At 42.9% G+C, this 21,528-nt stretch overlaps 1 protein-coding gene across 1 annotated transcript in view; it reads right to left on the reverse strand.

The window, feature by feature from the left end:
• PI4KA (phosphatidylinositol 4-kinase alpha) overlaps positions 1–21,528 on the reverse strand; it is an 81,950-nt gene that overhangs the window by 52,104 nt on the left and 8,318 nt on the right. The window contains 24 exon segments of the mRNA XM_033174826.1: positions 2,068–2,118; positions 2,537–2,705; positions 3,451–3,554; positions 5,154–5,337; positions 5,625–5,680; positions 5,682–5,721; positions 6,056–6,174; positions 6,177–6,190; positions 7,254–7,383; positions 8,569–8,669; positions 9,094–9,153; positions 9,156–9,206; positions 9,209–9,283; positions 10,790–10,885; positions 12,265–12,322; positions 12,324–12,353; positions 12,355–12,416; positions 14,978–15,035; positions 16,248–16,301; positions 16,303–16,401; positions 16,403–16,509; positions 17,912–17,984; positions 20,086–20,174; positions 21,402–21,495. Coding sequence (XP_033030717.1) covers positions 2,068–2,118; positions 2,537–2,705; positions 3,451–3,554; positions 5,154–5,337; positions 5,625–5,680; positions 5,682–5,721; positions 6,056–6,174; positions 6,177–6,190; positions 7,254–7,383; positions 8,569–8,669; positions 9,094–9,153; positions 9,156–9,206; positions 9,209–9,283; positions 10,790–10,885; positions 12,265–12,322; positions 12,324–12,353; positions 12,355–12,416; positions 14,978–15,035; positions 16,248–16,301; positions 16,303–16,401; positions 16,403–16,509; positions 17,912–17,984; positions 20,086–20,174; positions 21,402–21,495 — 1,974 coding nt within the window.

Here is a 21,528-nt window from a genome sequence, read left to right on the forward strand (position 1 = left end):
ATTTTTTACACAACTGCATGCCTCTTCCTTTCTATAAAAAAGGCATGCATCCAGTATTTGTCTCAGCACACAGAATACCAACCACCCCATTCCACACACCTGTCCCAATTTTCTCCCAAAGAACCAGGAAGCATTCCACAGCCAATGAGAATGCTCACTCTTCACTGGGCTGCTTTTTGAAATATTCTCCCCCAGAGATTTTTTTTCTCCTAAAGGTGTTGTGTTTTTTTCTGTACTCCCCAAGGCTGCTGATACCTCCTCTCTTGTGAATGCTATGTGATCATATCGATAAGAACGTTTACCCATCTTAATGCTATTGCTATTATTGTGAGCCATTTTGAGCTCAACATTGCTGTTGGAAAAGTGGAATACAAATATGAAATCAAATCAAATGGGTGGCTCCCTTTTGGCAACATAGGCAGTAACACTCACGGTCTCAACTTCGGAAATAGAGGGAATGGTTCTCAACCAACTAGGTTTTGTGGCAACTTAAGTTGGGTCCAATTGATGGCAGAAAGTGAGGAGGAATTAAGAAACCCTTTTAATGAGGGTGAAAGAGGAGAACTCAAAATATGGTCTGAAGCTCAACATAAAAAAACTAAGATGTTGGCCACTGGTCCCATCACCTCCTGGGGGGAGAAATGGAGGCAGTGAGAGATTTTACTTTCTTGGGCTCGATGATCACTGCAGATGGTGACAGCTAAAAGACGCCTGCTTCTTAGAAGAAAAGCAATTGCAAACCTAGACAGCGTCTTAAAAAAGCAGAGGCATCACCTTGCCAACAAAGGTCTGTATAGTTAAAGCTATGGTTTTCCCAGTAGTGATGTATGGAAGTGAAAGCTGGACCATAAAGAAGGCTGATTGCCAAAGAATTGATGCTTTTGAATTATGGTGCTGGAGGAGACTCTGGAGAAACCTATCCACCCTTAAAGAAATCAGCCCTGAGTGCTCACTGGAAGGACAGATCCTGAAGCTGAGGCTCCAATACTTTGGCCACCTCATGAGAAGAGAAGACTCCCTGGAAAATATCCTGATGTTGGGAAAGATGGAGGGCACAAGGAGAAGGGGACAACTGAGGATGATATGGTTGGACAGTGTTCTCGAAGCTACCAACATGAGTCTTACCAAACTGCAGGAGGCAGTGGAAGACAGGAGTGCCTGGCGTGCTCTGGTCTATGGGGTCACGAAGAGTCGGACACGACTAAACAACAACAAATTGGGTCCAATTCCCATCAGCTCTAGTCAGCAAGGTCAGTGGTCAGGAATGATGGGAGATGTATACCAGCAAGATCTAGAGACCCACAGGTTCCCCACCTGTCTTAAAGACTAACTAACAGACCCATTATAGCATAAGCTTTTGTAGACTACAATCTACTACATCAGATACACACACACATACAGTCGTACCTCGGAAGTCAAACGGAATCCGTTCTGGAGGTCCGTTCAACTTCCAAAACATTTGGAAACCAAGGCGTGGCTTCCGATTGGCTGCAGGAAGCTGCTGCAGCCAATTGGAAGCCGCAGAAGCCACGTCAGACATTTGGGCTCCAAAGAAAGTTTGCAAACCGGAACACTCACTTCCAGGTTTGCGACATTCAGGAGCCAAAACGTTTGAGAACTAAGCTGTTTGAAAACCAAAGTAAGACTGTATATACACACAAACACAGAGGGTGGTGGGGGAAGAATGGTAAACAATGACTTTAGAAGGAAATGAAATGCAGAAAGTATGGATGGGTACAATTATATTATTAACAGTGACAATTTAAAAAAAAACCACCTACTGATAACACAGATATCGGTAAGTCAGCACACACACACACACACACACACACACAACTTTATATTTTTTCAGTTCACAAGAGATAACTTTACTAAACAGTTTCACAAGTTTCAATGAAATCATGTTCTTAAACAGATGACCCCTGTCTTGTACTTTTAGCAAGGGGTAGAGGAAGGAGAGTCAATCATTATTTTACATGTTTCTCCATTCAGATTTTCCCAAAATATCCAGCTTCCAAGCACAGTGCCCTACTTCAAAAAGTAAATGACCTGGGTAAAAACACTCACCACAGCAATAACAGGAATCAGAACTCCCAGGTTCCCTGCACTGCTAGATGCCTAAGGAAGGGGGGGGAAAGAAAGAGGGGAAGAGGGGGAAGAGATGTCAGAAAAGCTGCAGGGGGGGGATTAGAAATTCCCTTAACAATGATAGAAAAGCAACTGCAAGGCCGTGAGTAGAGGCTGGCACATGGGCATTCAAGGAAGCCACTGGCTGCTCAATCAGATCTCATTTCCCCTTGTAATGAAATTAGTTACTGGTAGTAAGATCTGTTTAAGCTGCTTTAGCTTCTAAAGCAAACAAAATGGCTTGAGCCAGTAAAATTGCATGCCTATGGTTAATGAGACAGCTCTGTCCCACTTAAGAGCATACAAAACAGCCTACACCAAGTCAGCCCAGTATAGCCGATTCTGACTGCGTTTAGTGTTAATAGCTCCTATTCTGAAGAGCTGCAAGAAGCTTCATTTCACGTCCTACCTTCAGCGCTGGGCCTTTTTCACTTGCCCTCTCACTGGCTCTCTTCCCTTCAAGCCCGAGTTGTACGAACAGTTCCAGCAAGTTCATCAGCAATTCGTCCACAAGGTGTTCATCTTGGATGTTTGCAGCTATGTTTGCGAGGGCATTAATAACAGCTAAGGAACAGTGCCTGGCAGGAAGGGGGTGACGGAAAAAGACAGAATCAGTGAGAGAACCGGCCCTTTGATTAAATAGTTCCCATTTTCATCTACAGCAGAAATGCCAGGGCTCAATGAATGCGCAGGGCGTGCTGCTGCCAGTCGGTGCAGCCAATACTGAGCTAGATGTTCTAATGTTTTAGATGTTATTTTCAATTGTACTGTTTTAACTTTTTGTGTTTGCTGCCCTTGGTCCTTTGGGAGGAAGGACAGGCTATAATAAATTTGGATTAATAAGTAAATAATAATAATAATAAACAAACAAGAATGTTGTAAGAATGAGCCATAAGATTACTGTGTATTCACAGATCAGGTGGAATCTGATGCCTTGCCGCAGGGTTAGCCAACATGACGCCCTCCAGATGCTCCTGGACTACAACTCCCATGACCCCTGGCTATGGACCATGCTGGCTGAGGCTAATGGGAGTTCTAGTCCAACAACATCTGGAGGGCACCATATTGGATAAACCTGCCTTACCACATAAAAGTTGCATCTGACTAAGTTATACTTGGTGTGGAACTGTTAAAACTAATCAATCTCAGTCACATCCATTAATCTCAGTGGTCTCCTCTGAGTAGGACTAATAGACGTGTCAGCTGCTAGATAGGAAAATTAAACACCAATGCCGTTGGGAGGAATCCACAGACTTTAATGAGACAATAATGCTTTCTTTAAAAAAAAAATTCCAATGAGCCAGCAAGCATAATAAAGATTACCTATATCCATGATCCTTGTAGTCTTTTGTTGCAGAGTATACAATTGAGCTAGCTTTAACACTGATCTGCTGAAACAGATTCCATACCTCCTGGTAAATATATTGCTGAATGAAAATAAAAAGATAAAATTAGCACCAAGTACAGAAACCTTCAACAACAACAACAACCCCAAACCTTCACAAACTAGAAAGGCAATGAACTTTGGCACAACTAATTAATTTTGAACGCTGTATCAAAACACACACAAAGAGCACTCAGAGGAAGCACAAGGTTGTGGACCAGAATATGACCTCTTTAATACATCATTGGTCTTCACAGAGAGGAGGGACTTGGGGGATACAGGCCATCAGGTCTGCTCCTAGATACAAAGGACTCCCATTGGAGGAAGTCTCCTGCTGCGGCAGTGTCCTGAACAGCCTGCATTCCAAAGACTTTGGGCAGAACTAGACATCACATTAGCAAACATGAGATCTCAACCCTGTGTCCGCCAAGACAGTGGGAATAAAAGGTGAACATACTTGCAGGGAAAGCTCGCGTGTTTACCGCTTCTCCCTGCAAATGCTGCTCTGCCCCCTTGCCCCCCAAAGCCAGGCTCACTTCCACTTCTGCAGCTTAGCTGTGGGACTGAAACACTTAAAACTGTTGCAGGGGTAGGGAGATTGCAAGGGGAAACTGGTGTGTAGGGGAAGGAATAAGCACCACTAATACCCACTAATTCTCTGCAAGGATTACAAAACAACACAGGCTTTTCCTTTGATCACCTAGCTCTTTCTCCTTCCCTGTTATCGGTCCCTTCTGTAGCCTACCCCAAGCACCGATACCCAGGTTCCATCACCTGCTGCCACACCGCACCTACCAAAACAGGGTAGGGAGACAGCTTACAACTCCAATTTTAATTTTTATATTTTTATTCTTTTTGGCATTTGTATGCTGCCCATAACATAAAATGTTATCTGGGTGGCCTACAGTAAGCAAGTAAGTAAAACATAGTTTACATTTATTTATTTATTTAATAAAATTTATGCACCTCTTGATTGTAAGAAAACTCACAAGTGGTTTACAAAAGATAAATACAAAATGGGGCATAAAATCAAAAGCTACATAAAAACATAGTCCTAAGCCAAAAGACCCATTGATAATTAATGAACCTAACTATCTTAGGTCTGTTAATTTCAACTGGTCTACCACTGACTAGGAGTTAGTTGGATGTGATTCCCTTTTACAATATCTCTGGTGGGTGAGAAGAGAGATCATGTTCAGAAAGGAGCTAGCTACCCAGACAAAGCACAGAAAATAAATGCAGCTGCAGCATTTTATAAAACAGGGTTTTGTGAGCTTTCAGTCACAAGGACATTGCACCCCCAGGGCAACAGACTACAGGCTCTGTCACACTTTTGCAATTTTGGGGTGTGATTTAATCACCCACTATCAAATTCAGGTTGTGCAATTATAGTGGATCTGGTGCTCCTGAACAGCAACTCGCTTCCCCCCAAAAAAGATGCACTGGAGAGGGTGGATAACGCTGGCTTTGATGCAACATCATCTAATCTCCCCACAAATGTGAACGAATGCTCCTTAAATAGCCAACGTCATCTAGTCTCCTTGCAACTAAATCAGGATGAATGCTCAACCAACAGGCTACCCAGAAGCAACCCATACATCAGCTGCTGTGTGACAGCTCCCAGCCAGTTCGATCTTCTTACATTTCCAGTGATAACTAAGCATCCCAGCTGGTCAATGATGAGCACATCGAGAGGAGAAGGCGGCTGGCAGAACTTCTGCTGCAGGATCTGAAGAATCGGCTCCATCACCTTTGGCGTGTCCCTCAGGGCTACTGCAATGTGCCCCAATGCACGGATTGTGTGGTCTGGAATTAGATGGGCCTCCCTAAAACAGACCCCCCCCCAAAAAAGTGTTTGCATCACTGTAAGAAATGCATGTCTACTGGTGATCTAAAGAGGCAAATTAAGGGAGAAAATATAAATGCCTAACAATGAAGTTATTATGCCTGACGTGCACAAGTTGCAGATCTCCTGCAGAAGATTGTAAGATGTGCCAGATTCAGTTCATCAGGCTTTACAAAGACACAGGCGCACGTGTAAGAAATTTCTGCACCTTTTAAGGCAATAGTAGGGGAAGGAGTACTGTGTCCAAATTGCACACAAACAACTTACTTGTCACTCTCCTGAGAGATGTATAGACGGTTTGACAAACTAGCTAAGAAGGCTTCAAACAATTACCGAGTCTATTGTCAGCCCAGCTTTCAAACACCTGCAAGAAGCGGTGGACACAAGCCAGAATGTATTTGGGGTGTAATAAAACAGAAAAGTGGACCCCATTCAATGCCAAAGTCTGCCCCCCTTCCCGCAAATTAGCAGGCCCAAATAATGCTCTCAAAATCTATACTTCACATTAAATAATAATAATAATAATAATAATAATAATAATAATAATAATAATAATAATAATAATAATAATATATTGTTATCATCATTATTATTTCTACCCCGGCATCTGGCTGGGTTTCCCCAGCCACTCTTCACAACAGAATCTTCTTTCTGAGCATGCCTGGAAGACAAATCTATGTCTAAAGCCCAGTTCATACCTGCAGATGTTATCGATCGCAATATCCCGCAGTTGTTCATACATGGAGGTCTGACTCTTCTTGCCAGACATTACACTTACAGTGGACTCGGCATGCTCATTTGTTATGCTGATCTTGATATGTCATTGCCTCCTACTAGAACAACAGCCAACAACAAAAGGATACGATAAATGCTTTGATGTAGCTTTGGTGTGTCTGTAGAACGGCACTTCCAAGTATGCTGTGTGAAAGGTAGCTATGAATTGAAAAGGTTCCCTAAGCCAGCAGTTCCCAAACCGTTTCCCCCCCTACTTGAAAACAACTGAGCATCTTGGCGGGGGGGGGGGTTTCCCTCCCTCAAACACCATCTACTCGATCAGTTGGCGGAACAGTAAAAATCACAAATCAGATGCTTTCCAGCACTGCTGTGGCACAAAAACATCAGAACAGAGCTATGAACCCTCAGGGTTTTGTTTTTTGTTTTTTTAAAAAAGAAGGGATTCCCACAAGCCACTATCAAATCAAAGTGCCTTTGCGCCCACAGATGTTTTCAGAGATAGGAAAATGACAAAACGACCAGCCAATGTAAAATTAACCAAGGTCCATGCCTTGGCTCAATGTCTGTGGTGCTGGCAAGCACTGGACCTGTGATTTTTACTTTATTAAGATGTAACTTCATTGTGGGGGGGGGGGGTTGTTGTTGGTTTTTTGCAGACCCCTTGCAAATTTAAGCAGTTGTGCTAATTCTCCTGGATCCAACTTTTATCCAGACCTTACAGAAAAGCCTCTGTGTTAAAAATAAAAATCTTTTTCTGGGGCTGGGGAGGACACAAACGGTGGCAGTGCCCAGAAAACTCTCTCAGCATTCCAAATGTTCCCACGGGCTCAAAAAGGTTGGCAACCCTTGGGATTGAGGGTTTTGAAGGAGAACTGAAGGCACTCAGGTTCAAAAATCCCAGTTCAGTCATGAAGTGGGCCAGCCACCACCTCTCAGATTAACAACATAGTTGTTGCGAGGACAAATGGGAACGCCATATATGTCGCCAGTTCCATGAATGAAAGGTAGGATAAAAATGCAGTTAGGATATTCATCAATGTAACTTCAACTAGCACTACCAAGACACGTCACAGTAAAAAGAGAGGCAGGCAGACACAACGAATTAGATCAGCTTATTACAGAAGAGGCCATACCGCGATAATAATAAAAAAAACACAATACCAGTATTATATTGGTTGTGGTACTTGTAAAGTTTCACCAGGACTGGAGAAGGGATCACGAGAAAGTCTCTCAAGGATGGAGTGACAGAGTGAACCACCACAGGAAAACGCTCACACAAGCGGCCTAGACCCTAAGAGAAAGATATTTGCATTATTTAGTTATTCGTTCAATTTAGAGTTATTCATTCACTTTATACCCCACCCTTCCTCTCAGAGGAGCCCAATTTGGCAAGCACATCAACAACAGTAGTAATTTTAGAATCCTAAGAACGGTCCCCTCAGCTAGTGATTTCAGGGTTGCCAGGAATAATATTTTTCACTCAACAAATGCCTGGGTAAACAGGTTTTTTTTTAAAAAAAAAAATCATTCTAAAAGTCAATAATGGGGCAAGACAGATGCACCTTGCCAAGGAGGGCACTCCACAAACAGGGCATCACTACCAAGAAGGCCCTGTCACTGGTTGGCACTAAGCAGGCAGCCTGCAGTGGTGGCACACCCAAGGCATCAAATTCTGATAGGAGCATCTAAGATACAGTGATATCTCGGTACTTGAACGGCTTGGCTCCCGAACGCCGCAAACCCAGAAGTATTCCAGTTTGCAAACGTTTTTCGGAAGCCAAACATCCAATGCAGTTTCTGCTTGAGTGCAGGAAGCTCCTGCAGCCCATCAGAAGCCGTGCCTTGGTTTTCGAATGGTTTCAGGAGCTGAACGGACTCCCGGAATGGATTATGTTCAAGAACCAAGTTACCACTGTATTGGGGAAGGCACTCTTTTAGGTACTTGAGTCCCAAGCCATTTTGGGTTTCATATGCTAGTACTAACACCTTGAATTATGCCTGACAGCTCACGGCTTCATCAAATGCTGCTTAATCGTTAACATTTCTAAGTGGTGTCTAGTATTGCACAGCAGAAGTTGGCGTGCAACCGTGTGACACTGACAAATGTGTGCAAAATTCTACACATCTGTTCCCTGACCTTAAAAGTGAGGATCACTGCAACGCAGGGGAACTATAAAGTTACATCATTGTATACAGAAGAATCTCAGCACTGTACCACCACTGAATAATTTATCTGGAAGGAGTTTGGCTATTGTGTCTGAACCAGTCCAGTGTCTATACCAGGGATGGGGAACCGAGGGCCCTCCAGGTGCTGTTGGACAACAACTCCCATCATCCTGACCATTGGGCATGTGGGCTGTGAGTGATGGGAACTGTAGTCTCAGTAACATGTGGGAGGGCCGCAAGTTCCCAATCCTGGTAGTGGAAATAGAACTTACACCATACTTACATAATCATTTCAAAATTACTAGCATACCTGTAAGCAGCAAATCAGAAGAGGCAAGTGAGCAATGATTACTTTGCTGGAAGTCTTGGACTGCAGTTTCTCCGACAGTTTAATGCACAGGTTTTCTGCCCCTTATTTGCAAAAGAACAAAAGGATATAAAAACATGCTTGGCCATCTAAGAATAGTTTTTTCCTTTTCTTTTGGCAGCTACAATTTTTATGAAGTCCACATCGAAGAATGAATGATTAATTAATTAATTACTAGCTTTCTCTTGGGAGGAAGGCCAATTGAATTGTGTGTTTCAAAGACACCCAAGGAGGCTTTCAGGCAAACTGGGGGAAGTGCTAGATAATGAATTTTGTGGAAATTTCCCACCAGGCAGTAACGCCGCTCCACCCCAAAACTTAGATTAAAGCTCTTTACAAAATGTCATACAGGGTTGGGGTTTTTTTATTTTGTTTTTTGCTTAAATGCAGCCTACCAAAAATAGCGCAAGCTATTTTGCCAGGAACTTTTAAAATATTTTTTTTTAAAAAAAATATGCATCAAGACACCTTGCTCATCCTTCACAGCCCACACCATGAGATCCACACAAGCAGCGTTAGCTTGGCACGCAGCTTCAGAGGGTTCAGATCATTGTGTAATCTGTCTACGTCGTGAAGGAGTTCTGGAGCTCCGCCTGGCTGCTGTTGAACTGTTCCAGCACAAAATCATGAATTTCCTTCACAAAAGAGGTTGGGAGATCTGAGAAGGTAAAGAGAGGGGAGGGGGAGCTTAGATTCTTACAGTGGTCACCTCTAAACTGAAAGGAGGAACAAAAGCTAAAGGCTGGTGAAGCACGACAGCACTTTTCTGAAACAAACTTATTTCAAAGTGTAATGGCACCAGTCAATTCATAGGCCGCTACCTAGTCTATTCCTGAGGACTTAAACCATGGGTAGGCAAAGTAAGGCCCGGGGGCCGGATCCGGGCCAATTGCCTTCTAAATCTGGCTGTGGACGGTCCAGAAATCAGCGTGTTTTTTACATTAGTAGAATGTGTGCTTTTATTTTAAAATGCATCTTGGGTTATTTGTGGGGCATAGGAATTTGTTCATTTCCCCCCCCCCAAAAAAAAAATATAGTCCTGCCCCCCACAAGGTCTGAGGGACAGTGGACCGGCCCCATGCTGATAAGTTTACTCACCCCTGACTTAAACTATTCCTTAATCCCTTTCTGCACCATCATGCACCCTAAAGACATTTGCATGCTATAGAGCCGCAATTCTCAAGGGTTTTGCAGCCTAGAAAACAGGAAGGGAAAAACTGAAGAATTAATAGACCCCGGGTGGCAAACCTGTAGTCCTCCTAAAATTGTGGACTACAACTCATATTATCACCTGGCCATGCTGGGATGTGTAACAAATCTGGAAGGCCACAAGTTCCCTTTCCCTGGGACAGAGATTAGTACTCAAGTGATGAGGACTGAAGTTACATGACAAGAAATAGCACAGAGAATATGAACTAAAGGAAAGGCTTTGTGGAAAAGTGTCTTATTTAAATGTCTTTAAAACATACGGATACATAAAGACAAATAAGCATGTACACATTTTGAAGGACTACCATGAAGCACCAGAGATTTTTATATAAAGCAGCGAAGTTGTTTTTAGCTTACAGTAATATATTTTGAATGATAGTAAGTTAATTTTAAATATCTGGAGCACTGGAGATGCTTGGCTTGGCAGGGGCCTGGTTCACACTTCATGCTAAGTCAAACTATACATCACAAACTCCGCCTCCTCTGCTTGTTCTGCTCTGCTGTGCTAAGCCATGGTTTGGCTCAACATGTAGTCTGAACCTGAGCTCATGGCTTAGTTCCTCATTTGAAACTAAGGGTGGGGAGCATGTGTCCCACCAGATATTGTTGGTCTTCAACTAACAACAGTCCCAGATGGCTTAGCTGATGGTCAAGGATGACAGAAGCTGGAGTTCAGCAAATCTGGAGGGCCATATCCACCCTGGTTTAAACAACCCCCAGTTTCCTAAGTTTAGGTATAATAGGAAACTGAAGTTTGTTTAAAAGTTGAACCACAGGTTTTTCTGACCTCCTCCTCGCAGTTGCACAAGAAGAAAAGGGAAACTGTGTGAGTCCAGCTCGTTCACACAGCTAGTTACATTTAAGCCAGTCCACAATGCCAAGCATGAAGCTCATATACAGTACTTGGAATTCTCTTTTGTCACCAAGGGTAAAAGCTTATCAATTCAAATATCACCTTTCATATAGTACAACGTGTCTCTCAGCATCTTGAACTGGGCAACATAAAGTGGGTCACTGAACATTTTGTAGAACAAATCTGCATGGGGATTTCCTATAAAACGGAAAGAGAGTTGTAGTTATGTACACCAATTTGAAAAAGCAACTGGAGAGCAATACGGAACACCAAAAGCTTTCTTCCAGGATTACTCTCTGGAGAATAATTGAGTTTCCTCTCCCCACCTCCTATAATCTTCCTTGTGCTTTAGACTGTGAGCCGCTTGGGGCAAAGACCTGCTCCCTCATTCTTTATAAAGCACCACATATATGGCTGATACCAGTGCTTTTTTTCTTTAAAAATGTTTAGGGGTACTCTCATTTTGACTCGAGAAAATCAAATCGGGGGAAATAAATACAGTAAAGGGCAAAGGTTACAAAGGTTCACATAAATGTATTAGGGGTATGCGTACCCCTGTGTACCCCCATAAAAAAGCACTGGCTGATACTATAAATAATTTACAACAGTTATACCATTGAAGCACAAGTATGCCTATGAATGACCAGCACATATACAGTGGTACCAGCGACTTACGAATTACTCAACATACGAATTTTCGACTTACAAATGAAAAAAGTACCCGCATGCCTACGAATTTTTCGACATCCAAAGGACATCCATTGGCGGTTTTAGATGGGGTTTACTTGACTTACGAATTTTAGATGTGGTTTACTTGACATACGAATTTTTTCCGAATTTTTCATTTCCAATGCATTCCTATGGGGAAATCGCTTTTTTCGACTTACGAATTTTTCTACCTATGAATGTGCATTCGGAACGGATTAAATTCGTAAGTTGAGGTATTGCTTTCTGAACAGATTTTACTATATATATATATATATATATATATATATATGAATTAAATGGGGCATAAAACTAATCTATAGAGTTCAAACATTACATTGTTAATGCTATAGATAACCCCAAATTTTTAGGGGTTTCCTCCCCATATGTTTGTTAATAATATGTGTGGAAAATCCTCTGTAGGTATTAACTTTTCGATTAAACTCTAAGAGCCAAGCCCGTCCAATTCACAATAGTAAGCAGCAAACTAAGTTCTTTTAAAATAATAATGTGGTGAAGAAGTTAACATACTCAAAAAGCTCAGAGACAACAGCATCCAAGTTTCGGAGGACCGAATCCCCAACAATCTGCTTTACCTACATGCACAAAAACAAAAGCTAGACATTCTATAGTGTTATTAAAAGTGTTTCTTTGTTCAACCCACAAATTAGGCCCTGGCGCATTCTGGCTCTAACAGGCATGCTAGCAACATTGCTATTTTTTAGACCAGCCTCTGCCAACCTGGCACCCTCCAGATGTTTTGAACTACAGCTCCCATCAGCCGCAGCCAGCACAGCTGATAGACCTGTAGTCCAATACATCTTGGAGGGCACCAGGCTACTGAAGGCTGGCCTAAGTGCCTCGTGGCATACCATGTTCAGCAGCTGTCGGAGCATTTTCCAGTGGAATGTTAAACTCCTTGTTGCTAATTGCCGTTAAAGAGAGGCGAGACGGAGAAGCTGGGAACTGATTGTAGAGAAGTAATAATCGGGATCTAACGCACTCCCATCAGGTAGGTAGGACCCTGTTTATTTAAAAAAAAAAGGTGGGGGAGAAGGAAGAGGCAGAAAACATTGAATTTATTATTTTATTACTGCTTTTCCTATGCCATCTGTAGCCCATTAATCAAAGAACACAGAAAACAAATCACACTTGAGGCTAAAGAGTCAACAGGGCTATGCCAGCTCCATTGATTCGCAGCATCTTCATTAAGGGGGGAAACTTATTTTCCATTTATGAATAATTTTCTATAAAATACCTCAAAGAGGTTGAATCAAAACCATCAACAATAAAAAATAAGTAATTTCATATATACATATATGCATGCTATATACATGCTATATATATACATATATATATACACACACACACATATATATACACATGCATGCTATATACATGCTATATATTATACACATTCCAAAACCAAATTCAGAATACAAAGGAAAAAGACGATGAGATGACGAACATCCTAGACAGTATCTGCATGATCTCTAGCTGTAATGGGGTATTAACAAACTAACTTACTGGCCTTCAGCCAGTGCATAGTTTCTAGTCAATTGGGAGCAGGTGGCGCTGTGATCTAAACCACTGAGCCTCTTGGGCTTGGCTGATCAAAGGTCAGCGGTTCGAATCCCCGCAACGGGGTGAGCTCCCGTTGCTCTGTCCCAGCTCCTGCCAACCTAGCAGTTCGAAAGCACACCAGCGCAAATAGATAAATAGGGACCGCTGAAACAGGAAGGTAAACGGTGTTTCTGTGCACTCTGGTTTTCCGTCACAGTGTTCCGTTGCACCAGAAGCGATTTAGTCCTGCTGGCCACATGACCCAGAAAGCTGTCTGTGGACAAACGCCTGCTCCCTTGACCTGAAAGCAAGATGAGCGCCACAACCCCATAGTCGCCTTTGAGCGGACTTAACCATCCAGGGGTCCTTTACTTTTACCCTTCTAGTCAATTCTAATCCAGAATTTGGGGGGGGGGGGAGCACCGACACAGCAGCCCTCTGTGTGTGTGCTGACAGGTGCTAACCTGAAAAGGTGAGACACATTAATTGTGGTTTCTCTGCATCAGATGATCATCTTGGAAACTCCATGCAAAATGGAAGTGGAAGCACTGTAAGGGTAGTTGGGCCCTCTGTTAGTTTTTAGGCTTTGGGAAAATGCCCAACTTTGCCACTCTCTGGAGCCAGCCCTGGCTTCAGTGGGAGAGCTTGGGGGGGGGGGACACACACCACAGTGGGTTGCATTCCAACCTAAAGAGGCTAATTGCCATTCTACTGTATGTTTGCTTGGGGTTTCTTTTGAAGTGAAAAGAGAGATGCAGAGAGACAACAAAGGGGGAGTAAATAGATGCAAAGAGCACAGAGTTCATTTATCTTTAATAGCTGCACAGAAAAAAGGGTATCAGGTATGGTTTTTTCACCATGGCATGAGAAACTGCACTCGCAATAAAACTTTATTTTGCAACTGTAAAAGGAAATTCAAGATCCCTCCTTTCTCATTAGGCATTTAGCAAAGCTGAACACAATCTGTTTTGTTTTAAGATTAGTCTGGTTAATCTTCTAAATTACGGTTAGCTAGTACAACAAAGCTCTTTGCAGCTAAGCACTTGGGAAGCAACAGAAGGTTATAGCCTACCCTTAAAACCTAGGAATGTTGAGAAAAAGCAGCTCACAGTCCAACCACTATCTTTTCGTACTTAGAGGTCCCGATGATTTCAAGGAAACTTCCTTAGAGGTAATAAACTTTGGACTGCTGCTGTGCAATCCAAATCTATGCATGCTTACTTGGAAGTAACTCCCACTGAATTCATAGGTGCTTACTCCATAGCTGTCAACCTTTCCCTTTTTTTGTGGGAATTCCCTTATTATACCATTGGGAAACAGCAGGGAGGGTTGACAGCTATGGACTCCCAATAGATGTGTATAGGATTAGTCTAAAAATAATGATGAGCACCTTAGCTAAATATATAGGCACTGGCTTCCTCCTGAATACAGAGAGGGGCAAGCTGTTTCAGACACCTCAAATGTATGCCCTCCACTGGACCAGGAAGCTGCACAACTGGGTGCAGGCATCTTGTGGGGTTTTCTTCTAACACTGCCACCCCATACCATCCTGCCCATCAGCCAAGAAGCTCTGAACTGGGCCTCTCCACCTTCAAAGATGACTACTTAGAATCATAGAGTGGAAGACTTGAGCTAAGGTGAAACCTTGATAGTTAAGTTCCCTTCCCAAGGATAATGGCTTGTCACTGCCCTTACCTTCCAGGACACCAAGCAAAGTCTGACTTGCTATCTCAGGCCTTTAAGAGCAATTGACATTGGATCTGCTCTTAGCAATGTTTGCTTGTTTTTAGGCTGTGTTATTTAATATTTGGTTTGCTTGCATTGTTTTATTAACCTCGTATGGCGGGAAAGTGAGGTATAACTGTTTTAAATGGATAACAAAGAAACTCATTTCCCTTCCTCTAATCACCCCTAGAATGTTCATTGCAGGATACCATAAACTGGTCTAGGTCAATAGCTCTTATTATGCCCCTGTTTCAAAATAATTTACGCCAACAAGCAAAAAACATCCTTTCAAAGTACTGCACCAGTAGTGCCTCCCGGGGGAACTGGGAGGAGGAATCCCACGTTCGGGACTGACCTGAAATGTTAGCAATGGACATAAATGCGATCATGGAGGTCACTTTTCAATATACAAAAAAACCCCACATGTACTATGATTGAAATTTCAAGAAGAGTAGCCATAGCCCAATTTCCTTGAAGCTGATAGGATTTTGAAAATGTCCAGCAAATCTAAGCATCTCAGGCCTGCATATAAACCAATGATTCCAATCCCTCTTTGGAAAAAAAACCCCAACAACCCATAAAGATAAGCCCACACTCCTCACCCTGCAGACAGCTCTATAAGAGTCTATATAACTTCCATGCTGAACATTAGCTCTGAGACACAGTGGTACTTTGGTTGTCAAACTTAATCCATTCCGGGAGTCCATTCAACACCCAGAACCGTTTGAAAACAAGACGCGGCTTCCCAATTGGCAGGCAGGAGCTTCCTGTACTCAATTGGAAGCTGCGGAGGACGTTCAGCTTCCAAAGAACATTCAAAAACCGGAACACTTACTTCCAGGTTTTCGGTGTACAGGAGCCAAAGCGTACCAGTACCAAGGCGTTCGAGAACCAAGGTACAACTGTACTACCCAATGGTAATTAGAATCTGTGGCCAAACCACCTGATCAGGATATATAGTAAGTGTTTCATCCCTTTAGAAACTTCCAGATGTAAAAAAAATCTGCTTTAATTTCCTCAGCTCTTTAAACACAGAGAGGCTAGGCGGAATTTACAATGAGTTTTCTGAGATCATGAAAACATCTGTTTCTAGAAAAAATGCTAATAATGGAAGCTGTCCATCTAGCCCAGGCATAGGCAAACTCTGTCCTCCAGGTGTTTGGGACTACAACTCACATGATCCCTAGCTAACAGGACCAGTGGTCAGGGATGATGGGAATTGTAGTCCCAAAACATCTGGAGGGCCAAGTTTGGCTATGCCTGATCTAGCCCAATATTGTCAACTCTGACCAGCAGTGGTTCTCCTGGCTGGGAGACTTTCCCATCTCCTGCCATGCTGATCTTTTCCCAACTGGAGATAGCAGGAATTGAGCCTGGGACATTCTGCATGCAAAACATGTGCTCTTTCCATGAGTTATGGGCCCTCTCTAATACACAGGCCCATGTCTCATATCACACTCCTCAAAATAAGAAAAACTAAATTCAGTGATATCCTGTATACTAAAAACTAATCCATGGATCAGAAAGAGGTGATAGGTTAATTTTATTCCAAAGCAACTGAACTAACCTGTGTGATGCTGCATACGCTGCTGGTCTTTCTCTTTAGAGATCCTTCTTGGCAGGACTGTCAGTAGAGAATGTGGAAGTATCGACCGGAAGTCATTAAAAGAGCGTCTACGAATACCATCCAACTCATGTGGGTCTCTGAGGGAATGCGGAGTAAACTTTAGGGAAAAGCTTTGACAGGAGAGACTCTTCCGAGTTGCTGTAGCGCCCAAACGCTCGTGAAATTCCAAGCAAGCATGGCACAGCGTATTTGCATAAATATTCTGGAAAACAAAAGTAGTTCATTTATCTTGGGCTTCTAAGAGTTTGCTTATTCCAGTTTGGAAAAGGCAACGTTGGTTTTAAACAGCATTACCATCACTATGTCCCAGTTCAGACATCATGGAAACCATTCTTTTTCCTGCTTTGCAAATGTGTTGCAGGGAGACTCAAATCCCACCATTTATCTCCTTCTTTTGAAGCTGCAAGGAAATCAGAAGCATCTGCTTCCGCCTTCAAGCAACCACAGTTCTTTGTTACAATCTGAACTTAGGGTACTGTGGCTTGTTTACATTCTACTTACTGAGAACAAAATCAGAATCAAACTGGGGTTTCATCATCATCATCATCATCACAACAACTTTATTATTTATACCCCGCCCATCTGGCTGGGTTTCTCCAGCCACCCTGGGCAGCTTACAGAATATTTGAAAACGTAATACATCAAGTGTTAAAAAAACCCCGATACAGGACTGCCTTCAGGTGTCTTCTAAAAGTTGTGTAATTATCTCCTTGCCATCTGAAGAGATGCCGTTCCACAGGGAGGGCGCCACTACTGAGAAGGCCCTCTGTCTGGTTCACTTTCAGAACCTGAATTGATTTCACCAAGTCAGGCATAGGCAAACTCGGCCCTCCAGATGTTTGGGGACTACAACTCCCATGACCCTTAGCTAACAGACCAGTGGTCAGGGATGATGGGAATTGTAGTCCCAAAACTTTCTGGAGGGCCGAGTTTGCCTATGCCTGCACTAAGTAGACTTTGAGCAAGCCACAGGAACATTTTTCCAGGGAACTACAAAGAGAAAATGCTTCTGATCTTTTTCCCATTTCCACGAAAAAGGACAGAGAATGGGGGTAAATCCAAGGTTCAGCCCTGCTCATTTACATAATGGAAAGCCATGGTTTCCAGTTACATCTAAACTGAGCCTATGTATCAGCCTTCTCCAGTCAGGTGCTGGAGTTCAGCTTTATCTGCTCCAATCAGCATGGCCAGGGTCAGTGGTGATATAGTCCAAGAAATATGTCAACCTCAGTTCCTAAGAGCCAAAGGGAAGTCTGATGAGGTGAATAAAGGAGCATGGTGCCGAGGGAACGAGGAGGAGTAATTTCTGTATTAATTGTGAACAGTGGTGAATCCAAGAGATGGAAAAGGGAGGAATCTGGACACAGAAAATGGAAGAAGCCAATAAGAGGGTGCTGTAATGAACCAGACTCTCAATTTGCAAGGACCACAAGGTTATTCAGAAACATTCTGAGGAACCTCAAGGAAGCAGGTTTCAGGGGAAATCAGACCACCGTGAAGTATAACATACAGCATGAAGGTAACTAGAGAGAAAGTGAGACTGCACAATTGAATTTACATTTGTAATAATAAAAACAGCAGCACCTACTGGAACTTTTCAATACCTTTATCCTGGATTTCTGGGGACTGGCACATTCCCAGGAGGACCTGCATCACTTGCAAAATTGCCTCTAAAATCTAAATAATCAAAACAGGCATTTTAAAAATCTACAGATGGGATGAATTTCAATCTGCAGTGCAAGAGTATGGCACCTAAAAGGAGTGGGAATTTTAGCATTGTACTCTATAATTTCTGCCAGGTTTTTTTTTTGGGGGGGGGTATTAATATTTAAATTAAGTTTGCAGATTATCCCCAGACAACAGAATTATAGGAAATAACCATTTACAAAGCAATTTCCTTTAGATCCAATTTCATTGGTGCTCTTTACATGTTAACCAAATGTGTGGAGAGGAAACAGGGTTGTACCCGCCGGCCCAACCCACCAATGTTACCACACCTAGCAGCCCCACTCTTAACCTCTGCATATATGGCAACAGGTCTGAATGGGAAGCCTACACATGAATAGCTGCATGCATGAAGGCCCCATTTCAAAGGATCAGGGTCATTACATCGGAAGAAGGAACACTGGGCATGCCCTCCTTCTCCACGCTCAGTGAACATGTGAATATTGAATCGGATGTTATTATGTTGGTTTTTGTATTATTTTTAATCTAGGTATATAGGATTGTATTATTTGTATATATTTGAGGTTTTATTTAAGGAAGAACTCAATCTGTAATTTTTAAATTTTATTTTTCTTTAGTCAATGTTTCTATTTCAATGTTTTTTTTCTTCTGTATCGATGCAATTAAGGTAAAAAAAAAAGAACATGTGAAGGAACACTTCTGAAAGGGGCTCTTATCAGGGACACTTCCTCAAATATGATAATTCACACCCTTAGCATATATGGGAAATCAATCACTGCTTGATATACAAGGGGACAAACGACAAAACGTAGATCTTATGACTCTACTATGATAGGATTCTAGATTCTACTAGATCTTATTTGTCATTCGTGTCAATGAAATCAATGTATGTAAAGTCACCCAAAACCTGTCCCGTAATGGTCTGAGAACTTTGCAATGATCAGCATCGTGGCGCTGTGGGTTAAACCACAGGGTCTAGGGCTTGCTGATCAGAAGGTCGGCGGTTCGAATCCCTGCCACGGGGTGAGCTCCGGTTGCTCAGTCCCAGCTCCTGCCCACCTAGCAGTTCGAAAGCATGTCAAAGTACAAGTAGATAAATAGGGACCGCTCCAGTGGGAAGGTAAACAGCGTTTCCGTTGCGACGCTTTGGGTTCACCAGAAGCGGCTTTGTCATGCTGGCCACATGACCCGGAAGCTATCTGCAGACAAACGCCGGCTCCCTCGCCTATAGAGCGAGCACCGCAACTCCAGAGTCGGACACGTCTGGACCTGATGGTCAGGGGGCCCTTTACCTTTAGACATACAATACAATACAATACAGGGTCCCTCCAGATGCGAACGGGATCTGTTCTGGAGCCCCGTTCGCATCCTGAGCAGTCCGCAACCCACAGCGCCACTTTGGAGTGTCTGCGCATGACGTCATTTGACACGTCTTTGCATGCCAAAACCCAGAAGCAACCTATTCCGTTACTTCAGGTTCGGCGCATTCGTAACCCGTGCCGTTCACAACCCATAGTGAACGCAACACGAGGTACGACTGTATAATATAATAATTTATTATTTATACCCCACCCACCTTGGCTGGGTTTTCTCCAGCAACCCTGGGCAGCTTCCGACAAAAGATTAAAAAATACATTAAACATCAGTCATTAAAAACTTCCCTAAACAGACTGCTAAAAAAAGTGCTGACTTATAAGGAATAGCTAGCAAAAGGGAGAAAGTTTGGTAAACTGTCCACATTTAGAAGCCCTCCTATGACTTGCTCCGTTAAAGCTTTTAGTGTAATTAATACACTGAAGAATGAGAACATTTAGAAGGATTTGTACATTAATTCCCTGGCTGGGGGTGGGGACAGAGAAAAAAGAAGGAAGACAATTCCTGGTTTCATAGATTATTATTTAATAATTTATATATCTATTCAAATGTCATTACTTGAGCTGCCTCAGTCAATAAAATATTTTCAGGGTTGTTCGGGGTTTGTTTGTTTTTTTAAAAGCTGTTGATACACAAGTTATGGAACTATGATTAATACAGGAAATGTTTATTTTACTACCCAAAACATGCATGCCCCATTTTTTTCAGTGAATTTTACCTGTTCTCTCAGAACAGAATCCCTGTAAGCCACATCTGACAACAAAGTCACCAAACAGAAACTGAAGTTTTCTGGAATCGGAAGCATGCTACAAGTATGATAAAGACACATCAAGATTAGGACTAGCACACAGCAACAACTGCAATCCACCACAAGTCACAATTTTTTAAGATTGAGTTCAGACAAACCATGGTTTATTGGACTGAGAGTTAGTCTTGTGCCCAATCCTCATTCATCCCCTTGATAGCACAGCTTTGGAAAAAGATACTGTGATTATTAAACTACAGATTCCCATAGGTAAGGTAAAGGGACCCCTGACCGTTAGGTCCAGTCGCGGACAACTCTGGGGTTGCGGTGCTCATCTCGCTTTACTGGCCGAGGGAGCAGCATACAGCTTCCGCCCCCCCACAAGGTCTGAGGGACAGTGGGCTGGCCCCCTGCCTGAAAAGGTTTGCTGACCCCTAAAAGTAAAGGGACCACTGGACGTTAGGTCCAGTCGCAGACGACTCTGGGGTTTGCGGCGCTCATCTTCCTTTATTGGCCGAGGGAGCCGGCGTACAGCTTCCGGGTCATGTGGCCAGCATGACTAAGCCGCTTCTGGCGAAACCAGAGCAGCGCATGGAAATGCCGTTTACCTTCCCACCGGAAGTGGTACCTATTTATCTACTTGCACTTTGACGTGCTTTTGAACTGCTAGGTTGGCAGGAGCAGGGACCGAGCAACGGGAGCTCACCCTGTCGCGGGGATTCGAACCGCCGACCTTCTGATCGGCAAGTCTTAGGCTCTGTGGTTTAACCCACAGCGCCACCCTGCGTCCCCTACAGATTCCCATAGGAAACCATGATTTAAGCGTGGCTTTTAAACCCGAATATCAAAGCAGCATTGGCTCCTGATTAGTTAACAGTGCAAGTTTTCCAGTTGGATGTCATGAGGGGGAAAGTGGTTTAACAAACCACAGTATCTTGCTTGGGCTGAAAAAGATTCCCCACCACTTATTTGCACACCTACCTTGGAGCACAGCTTTCTTGTTTGGGACAGTGTTCACCAGTACAGAGAAACATCACTGCTTTTCTTTGCTGCCCAGACAACTAAAGTATTTCACGCTGGCACCCACAGCACTTTTATCAAAATATGAGTACCAGTACCTCATCTTTTTTACCAAAATAACACCTGCCTGGGAGTAAGTCTAATTGAACGCAAATGGATTTATTTCTGAGCAGGTATGCATAGGATTGCACTTACAAAACTTAGTTGTTTACTTACAAAAAAAGGGGCACCAAGAACCACATTCTGACAACAAGAATGTAAAACTTCACCTCTGGTTTTGCGTGAATTGCTTTCTTCTATCCATTGGACTTTGGAAAGGCCCCTTAACAGCCGGAGAAGATAAGGAACAAGAGTATCTTTATGCTGAGAATGGAAATAGGAAATTTTAGAACCACC

Source organism: Lacerta agilis, chromosome 17 (assembly GCF_009819535.1).
Source record: "Lacerta agilis isolate rLacAgi1 chromosome 17, rLacAgi1.pri, whole genome shotgun sequence".
NCBI lineage: Eukaryota > Metazoa > Chordata > Lepidosauria > Squamata > Lacertidae > Lacerta > Lacerta agilis.